Here is a 20,000-nt window from a genome sequence, read left to right as displayed (position 1 = left end):
TAGGTTAGGAGGTGGGATTTGTTAGTGACAAACGAAGAGAAAGGATTGTGTTAATAGTGTGGCGGCGTCCAGCGGTGTCACACCTCCGCGGCCACCTGTACCCCCACCTTCTCCACCCACCACCTCACCCCAGCCCCACCTTCTCCACCCACCACCTCACCCCAGCCCCACCATCTCCACCCACCACCTCACCCCAGCCCCACCATTTCAACCCCCCCATCCCCCAAACCTCCCCGCCACCAATCCCCCACCATCTGCCCCCCGCCACCTGCTCCCCACCACCTGGGGGGACACACACCAGGGGCAGGAACCCGTTATATCAGCCTCTCTGACTGTCAGTGTTGGGAGCGCTAGTCACTTAACTCAATAATACCCCGGGGCACGTGGAGCACCCTTGCTGCCATCAATATGCTCAAGTTATATATTATTAGTAATAGTATTATATTACGTTATGGTAACGTAATATAGATATTCTAAAATATATGGTAATATAACATTTAGAATATCTAAAGCAAAAGAACATAATTATTCAGCAAAATTAGCTAAAAAATATTTATAAATCTTTATCAGTTAAAATAATAAGACAATAAAACCTTAATGAAATATATAGAAAGTAAAAAGTAAATTTATACTGTTTAAAAAAACAAAAAACCTAGCAACAGTTATGAAGTCTCCGTGGCAACACACTCTCCCCGAACTTCGCAAGCTATATGGCCTGGGTTCGTATCCTAGCCGGGGAGGATTGACTGGGCGCCAATCCTTAACAGTTCACTCAGCAGTGAATAGGAGTTGTTAAGCAATTTGGCGGGTCGTATTCCGGGGAACATAAGAATAAGGACCTGCCCGAAACGCTATGCGTGCTAATGGCTGTACACGAATGTAAGAACTCTTGTACATATAAAATACAAAAAATAACTCGAGAAGAGGAAAATTTGTGGGATTACAGTCGAATTGAGGACGCGGAATTGTCCATCTCGTGTCTCATTTCCGAGACACAGATCTTCCAAGATATTGAGATTTGACAAGAACTGCAAGTCAGAGCAGTGAAATCGCTGTAATTATGCACCTTTCTTCACAATGATTCCTAATATGAAAGGACGCCATTGGCCTGAGTGACAAACCGACCCCCGTTGTAAACAATTTTGTGGTGTAGGAAAACTGAAAACTTCTGAGTATTGACGCTTTTGAGGACTAATATGAGGCCGGTAGCCTAGGTTCTGCCGCTTTAGTTAGACTAATGTACTGCATTTTTGTACGGTAATTGGGGGAGATAGGGGTGCCCAGATGGGGTGTTTACGGTATCGTGAGATATTCTAGAGGACTCGAAAAGCAGTCTCCGTGGTGTAGTGGTAAGACACTCGCCTGGCGTTCCGCGAGCGCTATGTCATGGGTTCGTATCCTGGCCGGGGAGGATTTACTGGGCGCAATTCCTTAACTGTAGCCTCTGTTTAACGCAACAGTAAAATGTGTACTTGGATGAAAAAACGATTCTTCGCGGCAGGGGATCGTATTCCAGGGACCTGCCCGAAACGCTAAGCGTACTAGTGGCTGTACAAGAATGTAACAACTCTTGTATATATCTCAAAAAAAAAACTATACAATTTGAAAATTAAATAAGGTAAACAACTCCAGACTTGAGATCGTTTGGTTCTCTGTTTTCAATAGTTTCCTAGAGTATGATTATTGGTAAACACAATCTGAAAACTTTTTGTGGTTAGAAATTTAGAAGAAAAATTCGAAGTAGGATTAGTAGTGTTATTAGAAATTAAAAATATTAAAAAATCAGTTTCAAAATAAAGATATTTTATTTTGGAATCTAAGTTAAGGGCAATTACACTTCCGCTTCCTGGGATACACGGTTAAGGGCAAGGAATGCTTCCCAGTTACGGGTAAACATGCCCCAGTAACGGGCTAAGATGCCCCATAATTGGTGAAGATGCCCCAGTAACTGGCGAAGATGCCCCATAACGGGTAAAGATGCCCCAGTTACTGGTTAACGTGCCCAGGAATGTCAACCCCGCTGTCGGAACTGCACGATAAAGCCCTCAAGGTTGCCGTTATCTGAGACAAAGGTGTGAGATAGTGGAGGGGTCCCAGACGGTCCCCGCCTTATCCACACACTCAGGAGGCTTTGAGGGAGACCTTCGATCCAGAGTCAGGTCACGCTAGATCCCTGCCGGGGGTCAGGTCTGGCTGGCAGAGATAGGGAAGGTCTGGCTGGCAACACAACAAACTAAGATTAGCTGAGAAATATGAGATGTTTTATTATACATTATGCGTGTGTGTGTGCTCACCTAATTGTACTCACCTAATTGTACTCACCTAATTGTGCTTGCGGGGGTTGAGCTTTGGCTCTTTGGTCCCGCCTCTCAACCGTCAATCAACTGGTGTACAGATTCCTGAGCCTACTGGGCTCTATCATATCTACATTTGAAACTGTGTATGGAGTCAGCCTCCACCACATCACTTCCTAGTGCATTCCATTTACTAACTACTCTGACACTGAAAAAGTTCTTTCTAACGTCTCTGTGGCTCATTTGGGTACTCAGCTTCCACCTGTGTCCCCTTGTTCGCGTCCCACCAGTGTTGAATAGTTCATCCTTGTTTACCCGGTCGATTCCCCTGAGGATTTTGTAGGTTGTGATCATGTCCCCCCTTACTCTTCTGTCTTCCAGTGTCGTAAGGTGCATTTCCCGCAGCCTTTCCTCATAACTCATGCCTCTTAGTTCTGGGACTAGTCTAGTAGCATACCTTTGGACTTTTTCCAGCTTCGTCTTGTGCTTGACAAGGTACGGGCTCCATGCTGGGGCCGCATACTCCAGGATTGGTCTTACATATGTTGTGTACAAGATTCTGAATGATTCCTTATACAGGTTCCTGAACGCTGTTCTGATGTTAGCCAGCCTCGCATATACCGCAGAAGTTATTCTTTTTATGTGGGCTTCAGGAGACAGGTTTGGTGTGATATCAACTCCTAGATCTTTCTCTCTGTCTGTTTCATTAAGTACTTCATCTCCTATTCTGTATCCTGTGTCTGGCCTCCTGTTTCCACTCCCTAGTTTCATTACTTTGCATTTACTCGGGTTGAACTTCAACAGCCATTTGTTGGACCATTCACTCAGTCTATCTAGGTCATCTTGTAGCCTCCTACTATCATCCTCTGTTTCAATCCTCCTCATAATTTTTGCATCGTCGGCAAACATTGAGAGGAACGAATCTGTACCCTCTGGGAGATCATTTACATATACCAGAAACAGTATAGGTCCAAGGACTGACCCCTGCGGGACTCCACTTGTAACGTCTCGCCAATCTGAGACCTCACCTCTCACACAGACTCGTTGTCTCCTGTTGCTTAGGTACTCCTCTATCCACCGGAGTACCTTCCCTTTCACTCCAGCCTGCGTCTCCAACTTTCGCACTAGCCTCTTGTGTGGCACTGTATCTAAGGCTTTCTGACAATCCAAAAATATGCAGTCTGCCCACCCTTCTCTTTCTTGCCTTATTTTTGTTGCCTGGTCGTAGAATTCAAGGAACCCTGTGAGGCAGGACCTGCCATCCCTGAAACCATGTTGATGCTGTGTTACAAAGTTCCTTCGCTCCAGATGCTCCACTAGTTTTTTTTCGCACAATCTTCTCCATCAGCTTGCATGGTATGCAGGTTAGGGACACAGGCCTGTAGTTCAGTGCCTCCTGTCTATCCCCTTTCTTGTATATCGGGACTACGTTAGCTGCTTTCCAAATATCTGGCAGTTCCCCTGTTGCCAGTGATTTGTTATACACTATGGAGAGTGGTAGGCACAGTTCTCCTGCTCCTTCCTTTAGAACCCAAGGGGAGATTCCATCTGGGCCTATAGCCTTTGTCACATCCAACTCTAGTAAACACTATGTGTGTGTGTGTGTGTGTGTGTGTGTGTGTGTGTGTGTGTGTGTGTGTGTGTGTGTGTGAGTGTGTGTGTGTGTGTGTGTGTGTGTGTGTGTGTGTGTGTGTGTGTGTGTGTGTGTGTGTGTGTGTGTGTGTGTGTGTGTGTGTGTGTGTGTGCGTGTGTGCGTGCGCGTGTACACAGCCTCATCAACGCTTGAACAAGGAGGCCGTTACACAAGAGAGGTCTGGGTTACCACTCCAGGAGAGACGCCTAGTGATGAAGGTCATTACACTCTGCACCTCCTGCCCATGTTACTTATGTCATATATTCCCACACACACATATTCTCTCTCTCTAGAGAGAGAGAGAGCAAAAGAGAGTTAGCTCGAACTATCAACACAAATATTTCATGCTGCCATCAGCCTGTGTTGTTATTGTGTAGTTACACTAAGATATCCTAAGATATCCAAGGAGGAATTAGATGCTACCGTTACTCTCGGGCAAGTGTGCCACCACTAACGTAGTACTGAGGAGTCAAGTTCAAGTTCAAGTATGTTTATTGAGACAAGAAAGAAATACATCTCAAAGGGATAGAGTAGCTTAGGATATTTCTACCGCCCAATCCTAAAGCGACTTAGCACTCACTACACATGGGAATACATAGCGCAATGCGCTCTGGACACTCTGACATCCACTGACTCGGAGAGTAATACCTGGGAATTAGGGACACACTGGTCCCTAATTCGGACGGTAAGCCCAATAATATGACGCCCGGGTACAATTAATACGGGGGGGGGGGATGTTGATAGTTCACACACTAGTTGATTTAGATCTTTAGATGGGTTGAGGGGGGTAGAAATAGCCTAAGCCCTTTGATATAATTTTTTCTTGTCTCAATAAACATACTTGAACTTGAAGATGGGTTGACCTAGCTGAGGTTCCCTAGTAAAGGCAAACTGATTTTATTATTTTTATTTTATTTATTTATATACAAGAAGGTACATTGGGTTTGTGAGAATACATAGCATAGTATTTACAATCTTGTAAAGCCACTAGTACGCGCAGCGTTTCGGGCAGGTCCTTAATCTAACAGATAATTTTAAGTAGGTAAATTTTAGCAGAATTAATACAATGATAACAGATACATTGCAAGAAAAAAATGAGATGAGAGAGATTAGTAAGTATATTAAAGCACATTGGTATATTAAAGCTCTGATTGATTACATTGACAGCCTGATTGGTAATTTAAACAAGATTAATAGACACTGCCATGCCATCCACTGATTGGATGCCATACGTGGCAAGGATGAGAACGGACCAATCACAGTGCACCTTACTCACAATCTCAGGTACTTGATGTTGCCATCCTAATGCAGGTCTCGGACACGCAGCCCTCACCCCCAAAGCCCTCAGTTACTCGGGTCAAAATGCTCCAAGTAGCACGGGCTATGGTGAGCCCGTAGTGGAGTTACCTGGCACAGGAGCGGGGCTGTAACTTGGTGTTCGCAGTCTCTTCTTCATCTTGTATACAAATGTTGGGGGTGTGTGAGGTCCTTAAGTATCCTTTGATGCAGATTTAGTAATCCCTAGTACACTAGCAAGGCTGCTACATAACTGGTAGTGTGACCTCCTACACCCTTGACCTGACCTGGCCGCTGTTCATACCTGTATGTTGTGTGAGCTGATTGATTGATTGATTGATGAAGATTAAGCCACCCAAAAGGTGGCACGGGCATGAATAGCCCGTAAGTGGTGGCCCTTTTGAGCCATTACCAATATCAATAGATGATACTGGAGATCTCTTGTGTGAGTTCTCTTTGTCCGCCTTAAAACTGGTAGTCGCCTTATCCAGACACGCTCCTCTGTTGTTACACCTCCACTATCCTCCCTCTCTCTCATCTCTTCCTCCTCTCCTCCCTCTATCCTCCCCTCTCTTCAAACATCCTCCTTTCAATCCTTCTCTCTCTCTCCCTTTCCCCCCGCCTCCATCTTCTCATTCTCTCTCCCAGAAAAGTTATATAACGAAGAAGTGATATGGTTCAATAAATCTACAGACAACATATCTAATATTTCATAATTATTTCCATGAAAATTGCACGATGGGGGGGGGTGCTAAATAATGATATATCTTAAAGTGCTATACACCCCTGCTGGCCTACGACACTCCCATACCTTACATGTTTCATGCGTGAGAGTTGTGTGTGCGTCTAGCCCTGAGCGTCTGGCCTCCACCCATGGACTGAGACACCGACATTCTCTCTAAGATATAAACTATGCACTATATTTATACATGTAATTAATTTGAGAATTAAGTTTCAAGAACAATATCGGATGGAAGGTCAAGATAAATGTATAATATAAAAAATAATCGTTCTCGACTCACACTCGGGGATCCCGGGTTCGATTCCCGGCCGGGACAGAAATGGTGAGCCACGTTTCCTTTCACCTAATGCCTCTGTTCGCCTATCAGTAACTAGTTACCCGGGAGTTAGGTAACTGTTGTGGGGTTGCATCTTAGGAAAGCTCAGTGGTTCGACCTTGTAATAACTTCGATACAAGCCCGACAAAACTAATTAATGTGTATTTTAAGATTCAGTGGAGTACAGTATAACTTGCGGTACGAGTTGTTTTATGCCACTCCACTGCCAGGCGCGCGATCATCACTAGCTCTTATAGGCTATGTAAGTTATGATCTGGTCAGGGCAAGAACAGTTAGGTCTAGAATGAACAACAAAATTAGGTCTATACTGTTCAGCGGGAGTTAGGTCTGGACTGTTCAACATGAGTTAGGCCTGGACTGTTCAACGGAAGTTAGGTCTGGACTGTTCAACAGGAGTTAGGTCTGGACTGTTCAACATGAGTTAGGTCTGGACTGTTCAATAGGAGTTAGGTCTGGACTGTTCAACAGGAGTTAGGTCTGGACTGTTCAACAGGAGTTAGGTCTGGACTGTTCAACAGGAGTTAGGTCTGGACTGTTCAACGGGAGTTAGGTCTGGACTGTTCAACAGGAGTTAGGTCTGGACTGTTCAACGGGAGTTAGGTCTGGACTGTTCAACAGGAGTTAGGTCTGGACTGTTCAACAGGAGTTAGGTCTGGACTGTTCAACATGAGTTAGGTCTGGACTGTTCAACGGGAGTTAGGTCTGGACTGTTCAACAGGAGTTAGGTCTGGACTGTTCAACAGGAGTTAGGTCTGGACTGTTCAACAGGAGTTAGGTCTGGACTGTTCAACAGGAGTTAAGTCTGGACTGTTCAACAGGAGTAAGTCATGTCGATAACAGAGGTCTGCAGGAAGATAGTTACAATCACATACAAAATAATGATTTAGGCTACCGAGGCCGAATAGTGAGATTGCTGGAACTAGGCATCTGGTAGCCCCCTGGAAGCCCCCGCAGCCAGCTCCAGGCATCTGGTAATCCCCTGGAAGCCCCCGCAGCCAGCTCCAAGCATCTGGTAACCCCCTGGAAGCCCCCGCAGCCAGCTCCAAGCATCTGGTAACCCCCTGGAAGCCCCCGCAGCCAGCTCCAGGCATCTGGTAGCCTCCTGGAAGCCCCTGCAGCCAGCTCCAAGCATCTGGTAGCCTCCTGGAAGCCCCCGCAGCCAGCTCCAGGCATCTGGTAGCCCCCTAGAAGCCCCCGCAGCCAGCTCCAGGCATCTGGTAATCCCCTGGAAGCCCCCGCAGCCAGCTCCAGGCATCTGGTAATCCCCTGGAAGCCCCCGCAGCCAGCTCCAGGCATCTGGTAGCCTCCTGGAAGCCCCCACAGCCAGCTCCAGGCATCTGGTAATCCCCTGGAAGCCCCCGCAGCCAGCTCCAGGCATCTGGTAGCCTCCTGGAAGCCCCCGCAGCCAGCTCCAGGCATCTGGTAATCCCCTGGAAGCCCCCGCAGCCAGCTCCAGGCATCTGATAACTTCCTGGAAGCCCCCGCAGCCAGCTCCAAGCATCTGGTAGCCTCCTGGAAGCCCCCGCAGCCAGCTCCAGGCATCTGGTAGCCTCCCTGGAAGTCCCGGCAGCCAGCTCCAGGCATCTGGTAGCCCCCTGGAAGCCCCTGCAGCCAGCTCCAAGCATCTGGTAGCCTCCTGGAAGCCCCCGCAGCCAGCTCTAGGCATCTGGTAGCCCCTGGAAGCCCCCACAGCCAGCTCCAGGCATCTGGTAGCCTCCTGGAAGACCCCTCAGCCAGCTCCAAGCATCTGGTAGCCCCCTGGAAGCCCCCGCAGCCAGCTCCAAGCATCTGGTAGCCCCTGGAAGCCCCCGCAGCCAGCTCCAGGCATCTGGTAGCCTCCTGGAAGCCCCCGCAGCCAGCTCCAGGCATCTGGTAGCCCCTGGAAGCCCCCACAGCCAGCTCCAGGCATCTGGTAGCCTCCTGGAAGACCCCACAGCCAGCTCCAAGCATCTGGTAGCCCCCTGGAAGCCCCCGCAGCCAGCTCCAGGCATCTGGTAGCCCCTGGAAGCCCCCGCAGCCAGCTCCAGGCATCTGGAAGCCTCCTGGAAGCCCCCGCAGCCAGCTCCAGGCATCTGGTAGCCCCTGGAAGCCCCCACAGCCAGCTCCAGGCATCTGGTAGCCTCCTGGAAGACCCCTCAGCCAGCTCCAAGCATCTGGTAGCCCCCTGGAAGACCCCGCAGCCAGCTCCAGGAACAGTGAAATTACTCCCTAGGTAAGTACCGAATAAACTACGTCAGAACTTAATTTCAACACGCAATAAACCTTCCAATGCTTGCATTATATATGTTGTGTATTTCTATTTCTTCGAATTAACAGCTGTATAACAGGTTATATATATATACAATCGGGGTGAGTTAAACCACAGAACACCGGATCAAACCGGATATCCGCCCTTGATAGTTGATTAATTATTATACGAGAAAACACATCACCAACAGTGAAGGTTACTACAGCTTATTTAAGCAGCGTCAAGCGTGACAACCACGTGACTAAGCTTATTGTGCCTTATTACTCAATAAATAAATAAAACTAACTTTCTCAGTGATGCACACGTGTGCGTAGTTACGTTGGCAATCCTGATTGGTCCAGCGGTTCGCGGTGACGTCACGGGCTGGTCCGCGTCCGTGATTGGCTGAGCCATGTGACGTGTCTCGGTCCTCATGGGGAGGTCCCAAGAGGGTTTAGTTTAGTTTATTTATGGTTCAGCCCACGACCTTCCTGTCTTACGGGCTATTCATGCCCGTGCCACCTCTTGGGTAGCTTAATCTTTATCAATATTATCAATCTATTAATCACCTTCCTGTGAGTGGACTCCACACCCATCCTATGAGTGGTGGTGGACCCCACACCTATCCTGTGAATGGTGGTGGACCCCACACCCATCCTGTGAGTAGTGGTGGACCCCACACCCATCCTGTGAGTAGTGGTGGACCCCACACCCATCTTCTGAGTGTTGGTGGACGGGGACTTAAAAAAAGTATTGTATTTTGTAATACGGTAATAGTATTTTCTAATTAACAGACCTGCGACACCCCTGCTACTCTAATCAGGGCGCTGCTGTCTACCCCAGGCTTTGTGAGCGCTTCCAAAGGACGTCCATTCCAGGCCCACATTGGATCTAAACGACCCTCAAGCTAACAACCCATGTCCCCCCCCCCCCCCCCACCATAACATGTCACATTTTGAACGGAGTCGACCAGACGGTTAAAAAGGCTAGGCATTAGTAGATATTAAAGTCCTGCGAACAAATCCACCAGGGCCGTGACGAGGGTTCGAACCTACGTCCGAGAGGATCCCAGACGCTGCCTTAATCGACTGAGCTGAGACATGGTAAAAGAATTGCAACCAGAAGTTCTACGGACCTTACTTTAATTACACTTAAGTGTGATTAAAGCCCTGTTAGCCCCCTGGAACACATTCTATGCATCGCTCTCGATAAGAAAGGTGGCTTGCTGGGCTTCCCATGTTTCTGGTGAGAGAAAATGTTGCATTTTTAACGGAGTAGTAAGTGTAGAGAACTTCGGTGCTCAGTGTGTACCAAGAGGAACTTCCCTGTTGCATAACCCCGCGGTTCTGACGTCATTTATGCCGCTACTCGCGCCGCTGGCCAATCCTGGGAGGAGTGACAGCGTCATGATCACTGGAGGCTTGTGAGTGGCTACAGCAGCACCCTGCTCTTGATCGCCATTTGCTACTCCTACAAAGGTCTGCTGAATCCTGAGCCAATTCGGGGTGCAGTAAAAATTTATGATGGTAATATTTCCTTGACAAATTTATATTACATTTCCATGTAATACAAATTTGTATTTGTATTTTGATAAATTTGTATTTGGGACAAATTTGTATTACATTTCCTTCATGTACAGAGAACGCAAAAGCTTGCGGGCAGTCGTACCTTCCCTCTGATGATTGCCAGAAACACACGCGCTGTGCTTGTCAATTAGTGGCTTTGCAAGAATATACCACTTATTAATCACCAAAATATGCACTTTCGCAATCCATTGTACCGTCTTGTATACATATATATAAATAATTCAATAAAATAAATGTATAAAATAAGGAATAGCGCGGAGTGCGAGTGAGTCAGCCGGGAACAGCAACTAGGGGTTGAGAAACCACCCACGCTTGAAGGGCCAACCAAGCTGTCAGTGCTTCACAATGTTATCTTGCTCCAGTTATTATTAACTCAGATGCACTCGCTGCTCGGAGAGGAAAATAAAATGGTGTAAGTGCTTAGCGGCACTATAGGATGCCCCGGTGGTAAGTTGTTTCAGATTTAGCTACTCAGAACGAAGTGTCCATGTAGCACGGGCTATGGTGAGCCCGTAAACCCCTGTGGTACTCGGGTTCACCTTACAAATATTGGGCAATGGGGCAGAGGTTCTTAGAGGGAGGCTATAGACGCACCTATGCAAGTCACATATACCCCCACTCCCCCCATCCTCTCTAGTCATCCTGCAAAAATTTTAGTAAGGTTAGCCACATGCGTCTGAATCTTAGACAGACATCCTGTTTTAGAGATAAAAATATATCAGCCCAACCTCCTGTTTTAGAACACTACGTTTTGTAAGTGTGGACCATCGTACTTATATTGAAGTAATGGACAATTAGAAAGTAGAATTTGCTACTATTCTCTTTATAGAGTCCGGAAATAAATCTGAACACGAAACTTCAATGTTCCTAGTATAGCACATATATCTACTATATTAGGCTTCACATAGCGTGTATTAGGCTTCGGATGGTTAAGTTAGGGTTTTCATTCGCAACATAAATGCAAAACCTTTTCCAGTTTGTCCAAAATTCAATAGAACCAAATTCTACGGTATAATTGTCCATTACGTCACTATATGTAGAATAGTCCCCATCGTTACTGTAAGTACTATCCCAGTAGAAGGACGTTTTGTGCTTTATTGGATATTTAATTGCTACAAGATGTACATTAGTTAATACAATGAGTGTTTAAAGGTTTTGGATCTCTTGGAGCTCCTCCGCTTCCGGACAGGAACCGAGGGAGCAGCAGGCGTTGCCCCTCTGGATCGCCACACTGAGGCGCTAAAAGAAGAAACTATATATAAACAGCCTATACAGTTAATCACGGATAACATGATATACCACCTCACGCCAGTAAAGGTCAAGCTTGTGCAGCATCAGCCTGGATTTTAAACCCTGTGACGCACAAGAAAAAGAATGAGAAAATCCCGAGATTTACCATAGAAGACGGTAGCTAGGGGCAAGATAGAGCTGAGCATGAGAACAGGTTGAGTGACTAGCCTAACCTAATCTTACTTAACCTAACTTTACGTGGCCTAACTTTAGTTTACGTAGCCTAATCTAACTTTACGTAGCCTAACCTAACTTAACCTGCCTTAACCTAGCCTAACCTACCTTAACCTATCCTATCCTAACTTCACCTAACCAAACCTAACCTATCCAAGCTCAAAAGAGTGACCGAAGGAGACATAATGATAACATATAATAATACCAATAATAACAATTCACAAAGAACCAACATATATAATAATCACAGCCATGCCAGTGTCTCCAGATGCTTTTCTCAATCATCTCTAGGAAGGCTACATTATATTAACGTGAACGGTTTGGCATTACAAATTTGCATGATGGGTTGACAATAGAACGTATTACACAAAGTTGAACGGCTTTATTGATCAGATAGAGGTTCAGAGAATGTTTTGATTCCACGCTCATATATCTCTCATTTATTTAACGATTTGACTCTTAGCATAAGAGCCTAGCGAGGAATGTTGTAGCTTAAATCAGTGTTTAGGCTGCACTACAGCTCATGGTCGGGGGAGTGACATCGTTCCCTTGGCCACAAGTGTTGGGAATGAATAATTGTGACATGTACATAAATATATGTGATAAATAAGGATTTTCCGCCACCATCTATCACTTAAAAAGTGGATATTTGGAAATGAGCGTAATTGCATAATTACTCCCTCTACTGGTGATTGATCTCTGAAAGTGGCTTATTTTATGTCAGTTGAACTAGCGATAAGTGTTGATGTCCTGTGGACATCAACACAAGCCACAGGACAAGTGGCTTGTCCTGTGAGACAGAACTCTTGTACAATTTATGTGGTAAGAGGAAATTCCAGTTTTCCAATACCATGACCACCGTACCAGTGATCGTCTAATCTTTTATTCAATAGTCACGGGACTAGGTACGCTTAGGGGTGATCCTTAACGGCATGGGTTCGAATCCTGGCCGGGTCAATTATATATGCACACATATACATATATCAATAATATTTTTATATCACAAGTGATTCAGGAAGTGGCGCACAACAGTATACAAGGCACCACTACACTTCAGTAATGGTGAGACAGTTACACAGTTACTAATCCTGCTCCACACCCACCCAATTGGGCGGCAGCTTTACTGTCATGTATATTCATTATCTATCAAAATTATATCCAGCGTTTTTTACAGAACTTGCTGATAGTATAAGCACCCACTAATAATTATGTTCCAGCTTGCATATAATACTCACTAAGTTGCATGGTGAGCTTAATGCGTATATAATACTACGTGTTCCAACATTCATATTGGGCACTACACATACAGTGCTCACTACACATACAGTGCTCACTACACATACAGTGCTCACTACACATAAAATGTGCTGTACACCACACACACACACACACTACCCCTGCACATCAACACACAGCACCCCACTACACACACTTGAATACAAATGACCTAGATTGTACTCAATTGTTTACCTGGTAAGCAGGACACGTACATCATCCTGTACCACCCCCACCCCCCCTTAGCCTTCCCTTCTCCACCCCCCCCTCAGTGCCACTCCCCCCAGTGCCACTCCCCTCCCCCCCCAGTGCCACTCCCCCTCCCCCTAACCAAACCCATTCCCCGTTCCACCCTAAGCCATCACCCCAACCCTTAAGCACACATCGTTTCGCTTTTACCTCCAATAGCCTCCTCCACACCAGTGCTAAAAAGATATGCAATCATATATGTGTATTAATGTGTCCCGTTCATGCCGTCGTACGCTATTCCAATCAGCCATCTTTAATTAAATAACAAATGTGTTTGGTAGATCCTTCATCCACCAGCCCTCGGGGTAGTAGCAGGGAGCTCCGGAATATTAACGTGGAGGCTGATTATTTAGCCAGGCCAGGATGGCAAGTTACCTTCACAAACTTTGAATAGTGAATGTTTGTATTCACCTAGTTGTGCTTGCGGGGGTTGAGCTTTGCTCTTTCGGCCCGCCTCTCAACCGTCAATCAACTGATATTAACTACTATTTTTTTCTCTCACATACACTACACACCCAGGAAGCAGCTCCGTAACAGTTGTCTAACTCCCAGGTACCTATTTACTGCTAGGTAACATGGGCATTCAGGGTGAAAGAAATTTTGCCCATTTGTTTCTGCCTGGTCCGGGAATCGAACCCGGGCCACAGAATTACAAGTCCTGCCGGGAATTAAACCTCACTTCGCTGGAAGACAGAAGAGTTAGGGGGACATGATCACCACATTCAAGATTCTCAAGGGAATTGATAGGGTAGATAAAGACAGGCTATTTAACACAAGGGGAACACGCACTAGGGGACACAGGTGGAAACTGAGTGCCCAAATGAGCCACAGAGATATTAGAAAGAACTTTTTTAGTGTCAGAGTGGTTGACAAATGGAATGCATTAGGAAGTGATGTGGTGGAGGCTCACTCCATACACAGTTTCAAGTGTAGATATTATAGTTGATTGACAGTTGAGAGGCGGGACCAAAGAGCCAGAGCTCAACCCCCGCAAGCACAACTAGGTGAATACACCACCACCAGACTAGGTGAATACAGGAAAATGATATCGGGATACACACACAGGATATCGCGGCGCCAAAAAGCCTGAGCTCAAACCCTGCAAGCACAACTAGGTGAGTACACACACACACACACACCTCAAAAGGATATAATCAGCGGCATATGCCAGGTTGGCCAACATAAGATCTCCCTTTAGAAATTTGTGTAAGGAATGATTTAGAACATTGTATAGGACATATGTCAGACCAATCCTGGAGTATTCAGCTCCAGCATGGAGTCCGTATATTGTCAAGCACAAGACTAAATTGGAGAAGGTTCAAAGGTATGCTACCAGACTAGTACCCGAGCTGAGGGGTATGAGCTACGAGCAGAGACTACGGGAACTAAACTTCATGTCGCTGGAAGACAAAAAGAGAAGACATGATCACATACAAGATTCTCAGAGGAATTGATAGGGGAAAGACAAAGATTATTTAGTAAAGGTGAATGAGGAAACTGTAACCAAATGAGCCATAGAAACGTTAGAAAACACTTTTTCGGTGTCATGAGTAGTTTAAAAATGGAATGCATTAGGCAGTGATGTGGTGGAGGCAAACTCTATACACAGTTTCAAATGTAGATATGATAGAGCCCAGTAGGCTCTGAAACCTAAACACCAGTTGATTGACGATTGAGAGGCGGGACCAAAGAGCCGAAGATTAACCGTCGCAAGCACAACTAGGTGAGTACACGGAGAGCGGTTGCGTGGCTGCCTTGTACTAACCGCCCGCCCCCGCGGGCCTTTGTATATTATTTAATAAAGGAAACAAAAAATCAATACTACCCACCAGAGCTGCCAGTCTGGTCGTCTCTGGGTTAGGAACTAGGAGCTATAAAATAATAAACGATAAACTGTTAAACGCGTGTTTGTTCAATGATACAAATGCTTTTACTAACTAATACAAAACTCAACTTTCATGTGGTTCAATCAACCCCCCTCAGGTCCTATCCCAAATCCTTATCCTGATCCCTTCCAAGTATTATATAGTCTAATGGCTTGGCTCTTTCCCCATGGGGGAGCCATGCGACTGCACCCGTCACGCAGGGTGCAGTCGCACCTCCACAGATCTCCAGTATCATCTATTGAGACTGTTAATGGCTCAAAAGGGCCACCACTTACGGGCTATTCATGCCCGTGCCACCTTTTGGGTGGCTGCACCTTAAAAAATAGTGTTCAACTATTTGAAGAGGACCGAAGAAAGATCACATCAACTAAACCTAATCTTTCCTAGGCTTAGTATAGCATATATATGTACTAAATAAAGCCTAAAATGGTGTAGTAACTACAAACCTAATATTGTTCTCCTTTCTGGCATGCTATTTGTAAGTATAATTATTAAAAGAAGGCGCCCAGCCGGCAAGACCTTATCCTTCCTCCTAATAGAACGTCGCATTTTGACGTATACTCTACCTACGGCGAAAAATTGTCGTACTAGATAATGGTAGCAGCTCGCAAAATTGACATACTGTCCTGTTTTCTGTTTCGGGTCCTTTGGTAGGTTAAGATAAGGCACTTTAGTACGGCAGTTTCTTGACGTTGGGAAATCTTAGGAGGACGGGCTGTAGCACCATCATGCCTCCTCACGTATCCCAAGAGTACAAAAAAAGTTAAAATGTTTTGAATACAATAGCCAGATATTTTGTACATTCCATCTAGCTACAGGGACTATCATTTATAGAAGATGGATTGAATTATTCATAGGACAACTTCCCTGGCAGCTATTGTAAGCCAGCACGCCATGATGATGAGCGTTAGTACTGCGTGAAGCCTATTGCATTGTTAATTGATGTTTTGAGTCATATAGAATATTAATGGCGAGAATGTACTCGTAATAAATATACATATGAATGGAGTTTGTATTTTATAATTTACAATAATCATTGCATAATGTTCAGACGAGGAAAGCCTTCAGGGTGAAAAATGAATCTGGTCTGTTTTTTTCTTCGCCAGTCCAACCACTTGGACTGGACGGTAGAGCGACGGTCTCACTTCCTGCAGGTCGGCTTTCAATCCCCAACCGTCCAAGTGGTTGGGCACCATTCCTTTCCCTTTCCCATCCCAAACCCTTATCCTGACCCCTTCCCATTCAGTGCTATATAGTCGTATTGGCTTGGCGCTTTCTCCATGGGAGACATGTCCCGTCATGCAGGGTGCAGTCGCACCTCCACAGATCTCCAGTATCATCTATTGATACTGGTAATGGCTCAAAAGGGCCACCACTTACGGGCTATTCATGCCCGTGCCACCTCTTGGGTGGCTTAATCTTCATCAATCAATCATTAATCAATCGCTTTCTCCTGATAGTTCCCTCCCCTCCTCCTTCACGATACGTGCATCACGAGTGGTGATGTTGAAAGATGTGACACTCACTCACGGTGACACATCAATGTTCATTATTTGCCAGAGGTTGGAAGTTATCGATGTCTTCCATTTGTGTGAGGATAATGAGAAAAATAAGCATATGAGTGGAAATAGACTCGGGATGGCAAGGATGAGGAGTTGTGTTAATGGTGATATCAAAGTGTTGCTGTTTTCCAGCATCAGTTCAAACGATTTGTATACATCAAATATAGCTGTGTTAGGGGCGGATGTCATTGTAGATGTAGATGGGATGTCTGTTGGGTCAGCCTCGGTGATGGGTTGGTTTACTTGTGTAAAGAATTTAGTTACAAATCGGTCCAGCGTCTTTTCTAATGCATTTTCAATGCGAGCGACAAGAGTTTCAACAAGATCACGATACAGTTGTGCGTTTTGTGGGAGAGGATTGGACTCTGGGGGTGCAGGATTGTCAGTGACTGGTCAGCTTCCGCCAGTCCTGCATATTATCAACTTTACCTACAATAAACTTAGTTATGCTGTCCAAACATCAGTGGACATCTCAGTTCATTGACCGTCTCAGCTACGGAAAGTTATTATGTTCAGTCACGGATCTATATATAAATGAATCGTAAAGAGCATGATACAGTAGTATATGACATCACAAAAACTGTGTACTGGCTCAATAGTCTATACTTAACTCACACGGCCCTGACTCAAGTCTTCCTCTCTCTCTCTCTCTCTCTCTCTCTCTCTCTCTCTCTCTCTCTCTCTCTCTCTCTCTCTCTCTCTCTCTCTCTCTCTCTTTCTTTCTCTGTTGTGTTAGCCAATCTAGCATACGCCGCTGATGATATCCGTTTGATGTGGGCTTCTGGGGGATAAGTTCGGTGTGATATCAACCCCCAAAGAAAGATCTGTTGTTGATCTTATGCTAGATTAGCCAACATAAGAACTGCCCTTAGAAATATGTAAGGAATCATTCAGAACCTTGGATACCCCATATGTCAGACCAATCCTGGAGTATGCAGCTAATTAAAGTATGCAGCTAATTAAAGTATGCAGTCTGGAGTTCATACCTAATTAAACACAAGACAGTCTGAGAAGATTCAGAGGTATGCTTCCAGACTAGTCCCCGAGCTGAGAAATATGAGTAACGAGGAGAGGCTACGGGAATTAAACAGTACGTCTCTGGAAGACAGAAGAGTTAGAGGAGACATGATCACCAGCTACAAAATTCTCAGAGGAATTGACATGGTGCACAAAAACAAACCATTTAGCATGTGCGGAACACGAACAAAGGGACACAGGAGGAAGCCTAATACCCAAATAAGTCACAGAGACATTATAAATATTTTTTTCAGTGTCAGGGTAGTTATTGATACTGTTCTTAAAAGATTCCCCCATTTTGCACCCGCAAGATAACGTAAGATTTTAAGGGTTGACGAATGTTAATCTTTTTGTTTGATAAGCTGTTCACTTGAGATAGTTAAGCAAGTCCTAGCTGTGTCTGGGTACAAGTGGCAGGATGAACAACCCAGCGGGTTTTCTTCCTATTGGGGGGTGTTTTACATATTGCTATGGCGGTATGTCCACTCACAGGATGGGTGACGCTGTCCAGTAAACTCGCCCCTCAGGGCAATATTAAAAAGAAATTAACACGCCGATGATTCCACATGGTACCTGCTCCTACCAGGCCTTAACCCCCTATCATATCCACTGCAATTTATAACGAGCTATTCGTCAGAATGGGTAATTAACGGTTCCTTTTTTTATATAGAGAGAGGGGCTGGACACAGAAAAGTAACAAAAAGATCTATATAACGTGAGCGTTTTTCTTATTCTTGGGAGAAAATATTGAAGAACTTCCTGAAAGAAGATGGCAAAGAAATCTTGAAAGAATTAAAAGTTCAGCGAGAAATATAATGTTATATTCAGTTCCGGAAACTTGCAAAACGTCATAAAAACTGGTCAGCAGGTAAGAGACGAGGGCTGAATGACCCTTACATGGTAGCGAGGTTGAGAACGTTATACACATGAGAGGGAAGTGGCCTTGCGTATACTCACCTAGTTAGGCTTGAGGGGGGCTAGGCTTCGGCTCTTTGGTCCCCGCTCTCGACTGTCAGTCAACTGATGTACAGGTTCCTGAGGCTATTGGGCTCTATCATATTTACACTTGAAACTGTGTATGGAGTCAGCCTCCACCACATCACTTCCTAATGTATTCCATTTGTCAACCACTCTGACACTAAAAAAAGTTCTTTCTAATATCTCTGTGGCTCATTTGGGCACTCAGTTTCCACCTGTGTCCCCTAGTGCGTGTGTCCCTTGTGTTAAATAGCCTGTCTTTATCTACCCTATCAATTCCCTTGAGAGTCTTGAATGTGGTGATCATGTCCCCCTTAACTCTCCTGTCTTCCAGCGAAGACAGAAGTGTCAGTGATGGTGTGTGTGTGTGGGGGGGGGGGGTGAATGCGTGCGCTGACATATCCTTGTTAGCCTGGTACACCACCAGGAGGCAACGGTACTGCTGACATCTCTTGTTAGCGTGGCTATGTCGTAACATGACAAAGACAAAGTAACAACATAACGACAAAGACAAAGAAGGAGCATGGCGACAAAGAGAAAGTTGGAACAACATGACAAAGACAAAGTAGCAACATGACAAAGACAAAGTAGCAACATGACAATGACAAAGTAGCAACATGACAAATACAGTGTAGCAGCATGACGGCAGAGACAAAATAGCAATATGAAGACAAAGACAAAGTAGCAACATCATGACAAAGACAATGCAGCAAGAGAATAAATAGAAGGTAGCCACATATTATATGATGACAAGTACAGGATAGCACCATGATAACAAAGACAAACTAGCAACACGACAACAAATAAAAAGTTGCAACATGTCGACAAAGACAAAAGTAGCAGCATGACAACAGACACATGTAGCCCGGTTCAAACACCTACTGTAACCCCAAATATCACTTGGGACAACCCGCCGGCTTCCTGTCCTCGTCAAGGCCACTAGAAATGATGGTTGTCAGGTAAATTGAGGTCTTAATATATATATGAATTAATTATGGTACACGCAGCGGCTATCCTAATTATTTAAGTTTCTTAAGAGTTTCGTCATACCTATATATTGGTAACTATTTACTTTAATAATAATAATAATAATAATAATTATTATTATTGTAATAATACAGCATTATTGATATTATAAACCGGAAAAGATGAAGACAAATGGGGAAGCCAGCGGCTGTTCGACAAGCCGCTGGCTTCCTATCCTCGTCGAGGCCACTAGTGTTAGTGGCTCTCAGGTAAATTCAGGTTAAAAAAAAAAATGGGGTAAGAGGCAGGTTGAGGTGGTGATAGACGAGCATCTCTGCGGAAGTCGCGCACCGGAACACAGCTTCGCTCTTATTGTCTCTCACGGATATATCTATTTACCAACATCATTAAATTGTTGACAATGTAATAAAGAATTTGATGATAATATTAAGCGTAAATATATATTAGTAAGGTTGCTAAAGTCCTCT

General features: G+C 45.1%; 1 protein-coding gene across 1 annotated transcript; it reads right to left on the bottom strand.

The window, feature by feature from the left end:
- Positions 1-7,190: 7,190 nt before the first annotated feature.
- Positions 7,191-8,414, bottom strand: LOC138366032 (elastin-like). Its single transcript, XM_069326752.1, has one exon. The coding sequence runs from the start codon at positions 8,412-8,414 to the stop codon at positions 7,191-7,193; it is 1,224 nt and encodes a 407-aa protein (XP_069182853.1).
- Positions 8,415-20,000: the final 11,586 nt, after the last annotated feature.

Source organism: Procambarus clarkii, chromosome 18, assembly GCF_040958095.1.
Source record: "Procambarus clarkii isolate CNS0578487 chromosome 18, FALCON_Pclarkii_2.0, whole genome shotgun sequence".
NCBI lineage: Eukaryota > Metazoa > Arthropoda > Malacostraca > Decapoda > Cambaridae > Procambarus > Procambarus clarkii.
Note: the sequence above shows the minus strand (reverse complement) of the source record. Positions and strands in the feature narration are given on the sequence as shown.

Bases quoted from the DNA above. Each gene is read 5' to 3' on its own strand.
- LOC138366032 (XM_069326752.1), bottom strand. From the start codon at position 8,414: ATGCCTGGAGCTGGCTGTGGGGGCTTCCAGGGGCTACCAGATGCCTGG.